Below are 4,652 nucleotides of genomic sequence, written 5' to 3'. Positions count from 1 at the left end.
TTTTTCTTTTTGAATATTTAATCTTCTATAGACTTTATTCTTGAGTCTCAACTTGGCGAATATCTTTACACTCGTGTGATTTATATTTTTTTTTCTTAGTTTCTTTTACGCTGTTATAAAATAGTTGATAGGATCTATATTATGGATATCTTTTATGTTTTCTTAATTCATCATACTTTAAACAGTAAAAATATCTAGAGAGTTTTGCTAAGTCTTATAAAAGTATGTATGTTATTGCATTCTACTTCTATTACTGACTTTTATAAAACATTTAAAAGCATATAAAAAATTAACCGAACTGTGCCAATATCGAAGAGAAACCGACATGATTGAGACGGTTTCGAAAAGTCTAATTTGATTATACATAATAAAATAACCAAAAAATTAATATGGTACAAATTTTATAAAATAACTGGTCCAGCCGAACCATTAACACTCTACTAACTATCATTACAATAATAATATAGTGTCTAATTGACCCCACTTGGGTGGGTTCGCCACTGGACTAAAAGAGATGACTTCTTTTTCCCCGCAAGATAGGACTGTTTTTTAATGATGGTAGAATTAAAAGCAACAGCTTTGAAATCTTAAGTCAACTTATAGCTTGTTTGGCCAAGCCATAAATTAGCTTATTTTAATAAATATTTTTTCTTAATAGTACTTTTGGTGAGAAGCAATTTATGGTTGACTAATTAATTTAAAAAGCATTTTTGAGGAGCAATTATTGTTTGACCAAACTTCAAAAACTGCTTCTAAATGTAGGTTTTATATAAATTTGTAAATGTACCGATAATTAGGGTAGGTTTTTTATTTTATGAAAATAAACCGAAAAAAATGAACTGTGCCGAATAAATTTACTTATGAAAAATATATTATATATTAAATTTAAAAATAATAAAGAATTAAACTTTTTCTTGGGCCATGAAATTATGAAAACTGTTACAAGTCAACAAATAATTAAATTGAATCCTAATCCAACCCTATTATGCTACTTCTACCTAACATAAATTATTTTCAGCAAATTTAGTAGCAAGACACAAAGTATTCTAGCAATTATGAGTAGTAAACTACAATGTGTTAAATATGTTTTCTTTCGTATGATTTAGATTTATCTTTTTGAATATTTAATCTTCTATAGATTTTATTCTTGAGTCCCAACTTGGCGAATATCTTTACACTCGTGTTATTTATATTTTTTTTCTTTTCTTAGTTTCTTTTACGTTGTTATAAAATAGTTTATAGGATCTATATTATGGATATCTTTTATGTTTTCTTAATTCATCATACTTTAAACAGTAAAAATATCTAGAGAGTTTTGCTAAGTCTTATAAAAGTACGTATGTTATTGCATTCTACTTCTACTACTGACTTTTATAAAACATTTAAAAGCATATAAAAAATTAACCGAACTGTGCCAATATCGAAGAAAAACCGACATGATTGAGACGGTTTCGAAAAGTCTAATTTGATTATACATAATAAAATAACCGAAAAATTAATATGGTACAAATTTTATAAAATAACCGGTCCAGCCGAACCATTAACACTCTACTAACTATCATTACAATAATAATATAGTGTCTAATTGACCCCACTTGGGTGGGTTCGCCACTGGACTAAAAGGGATGACTTCTTTTTCCCCGCAAGATAGGACTGCTTTTTAACGATGGTAGAATTAAAAGCAACAGCTTTGAAATCTTAAGTCAACGTTTGGCCAAGCCATAAATTATCTTATTTTAATAAATATTTTTTCTTAAAAGTACTTTTGGTGAGAAGCAATTTGTGGTTGACTAATTAATTTAAAAAGCATTTTTGAGCAGCAATTAGTATTTGACCAAACTTTCAAAAACTGCTTCTAAATGTATTTTTCTCAAAAACGCTTTTCAAAAAAAATGCTTTTGAAGAGAAACTATTTTTTCTGCTTCTCCAAAACTGCTTCTACTTCTCTTCAAAAATATATTTTTTTCTTCTAAATTTGGCCATACACTTCAACTTTGAGAAAGAAAAAAAAAATACTTTTTTTGAAAAAAAATAATACTTCAAAGATTGGATAAGTTTGGCCAAACATGCTATTAATTCCATCCAAAATCAAAACCATCAGCGTTACTAAAAACCGCAAATCAATTGGCCTCAAAACGATTAGCATGACTAAAATAACGAAAATCAGTTGGCCAGTCTATGTCACTCACTCCTAAGCCTCAAAAGATCACTTTTCTTCCAAGGGCGTAATTTGACTTGTTACAATAAAAACAATAATAAATTTAGCATAATTTTATTAGTAGAATTTGAGAATGATAGTGTGATCGCAAACCTTCCTATTACATTGTGATGTTTTTATATTGTGAAGGTAGAAAGACTATTTTGTATAGCTGTTCGACTATAAAATAAAATAAAATTTGCCTCGTTTAACTTCTGAATTTTCAAACTACACTAGTCATTGCCTTACAAAATAAACGCATGTGGGAGTGGGACAACTACAAATACTAGTAGATAAAGGTCCCTTAAAATAAAGACAAGATTTCCAGGCCAATGACAGCTCTATAATACTTCCAACTTAGAAAAACTCACAACCCACATTACCACAAATTAACTCAACTGTCTCACTATATTTAAATAAATTTGTTGGAAATTCAAGATATGATAAGCTAAATGGATCTAAAAGGATCCTTTTTAAAATAAAATTAAATTAAATTTCCACATAATCCCAAATATTTGCCACGCCATCAATTGCTCCAAACAAGCATCTCCAAAGAATCTTGATCATTTGATTATTCACACTCATTAAAGTAAAGAAAAAGAAAAAAAATGAAAATGACAAATACATTTGACCCCATTCTTGCAATTGCTCCTCTTTTTTCTATTACATCCATGGTCCAATGGGACCAAATATAACGATCAGAATTAAATAAAAGGGGCAATTTGTTCATGAAAAAGATGGGAATCGAGTGCACCTCTGTGAAAGGAACACTTTGCAATCATCCTTTGGAGCAATGGTTGGAATATACGCGATATCATCACAGCCGTCCGTTTTGTGCCTCTTGAAATCAATCAGAGCCGTAAACAACGCAATGAAGAGCATCAATTGATTTATAGCGTACCTCTGTCCCACACATCCATGGGACCCAGCTCCAAATGCTAGATAGTTCTTCTTGTAAACCCGTTCCTCTTGCCTCTCCTCCATAAACCGGTCCGGGTCAAACTTTTCCGGTTCAGGAAACCCCTGGAAAGACGAGTCAAAAACAGAAGGGAAAACAATAGTCCCTTTAGGAATAACATAATCATCAGTTAACCGGAATTCTTCGCCGGCAATGTGCGGCACCAAAGTCGCCGGAGTTCTGATTCTAACAACCTCACGCGCCACCGCTTCCAGGTACTTCATTTCCCTAAGCATCTCCGCCGTCAACGGCTGCTCAGATTCTGGCGACCAGAATTTCACCACTTCCGACCGGACTTTCTCCAGAACTTGCGGGTGGGATTCCAAAAGCACCACTGCCCATAACAGAGAAGAAGTAGAAGCATCTTGAGCCGCAAAGAGGAAGTCAAATAAGTAACTACCAAGTTCCTTGCCGGTATACTCGAACGGCTTTTGTGAACCATTAATCTTAGCTTCCTGAATCTCTCTGAAATACTCCTGCATCCAAAAATCAATTAAGCACGTGGGTTCTTCGTCACCTCGCATCTTATTTTGGCTCTGTGCTGCACAAACGGAAAGCGTATCAACTAGTCTCCCAACAGCTAACCTAGCGTCTCTGAAGGCGAAACCGGGTAAATCAACAGGGAGTTTCATTAACCCAACATTGAAGTAATTATAGTCAACATTGAACCGCTTTCTGGAATCTTCGTTTAAGTATGGGCCGACGAAGACAGTCTGAGAAGTATCCAAGTTCATATCGCGACAAAGGAGGCGAAGTGTGATTGGTTTGTTAGGGGATTTTGATGCTTCGTCCAACCAGGACTGAAAGTGTTTGATAATAATTTTTTGTTGGATAACAGTGTAAGTAGCAAGAGCTTTAGGGGTAAAATTAGGGGCCATTCGACGGCGATGGTCTTTATGTTCTTGACCAAACATGTAAATCAAGTTATGCTCACCAAATAGCCTTTTCCCAAAAGGGTGCCCGATCAGCTGGAAAGCGTCAGGACGGACATTGGCAAAGACTTTGTGGGAAAGGTCAGTGGAGTGAATAAAGAGAATGAATTTACCGATGATGTAGTTAGCACAGAAGCCATGGCCTGTAGACTTGGCGAAAGAGGTTTGGTCTTGCCAGAATTTGGTGGGATTGATGATTAAAGAAATCACGTTGCCGAGGAAAGGGAAGACAAGAGTTGGACCAGGAATAGAACGCTTCTTCTTCAGGTAAGAGATCTGTTCAAGAAGAAGTAGAAGAGCTATGAAGGAGAAGAAATAAGGTGTCCATGGGGATAGAATGACCCAAATGGATGCCATATGCAGCTCAGCTCAGCTCTATTTCTTCTCCGGTCCTCACCAAAAATGGTTGTGATACCAATGAATCTAAAATGCTCTGTGGTTTTTTGGTGTATTGGGTTTATATAATAGGAAGATGGGTCAAAATGGGAAGGGTGGATTGGTGGGTCAAACAAGCAATGCTGAAGTTAATAAGGAAAACCGTGCAATAAAACTTGGAAAACGTGGA

The 4,652-nt window shown here is 34.5% G+C and overlaps 1 protein-coding gene across 1 annotated transcript; it reads right to left on the bottom strand.

The window, feature by feature from the left end:
* Positions 1-2,923: 2,923 nt before the first annotated feature.
* Positions 2,924-4,444, bottom strand: LOC107771426 (cytochrome P450 710A11-like). Its single transcript, NM_001325102.1, is given in 1 exon segment — positions 2,924-4,444. A coding segment is annotated over 1 exon segment (1,521 nt).
* Between the last annotated feature and the right edge of the window lie 208 nt (positions 4,445-4,652).

This window comes from Nicotiana tabacum, chromosome 3 (genome assembly GCF_000715075.1).
Source record: "Nicotiana tabacum cultivar K326 chromosome 3, ASM71507v2, whole genome shotgun sequence".
NCBI classification, from domain to species: domain Eukaryota; kingdom Viridiplantae; phylum Streptophyta; class Magnoliopsida; order Solanales; family Solanaceae; genus Nicotiana; species Nicotiana tabacum.
The sequence above is the reverse complement of the archived record's forward strand: the minus strand, read 5'-3'. Positions and strand labels throughout refer to the sequence as shown.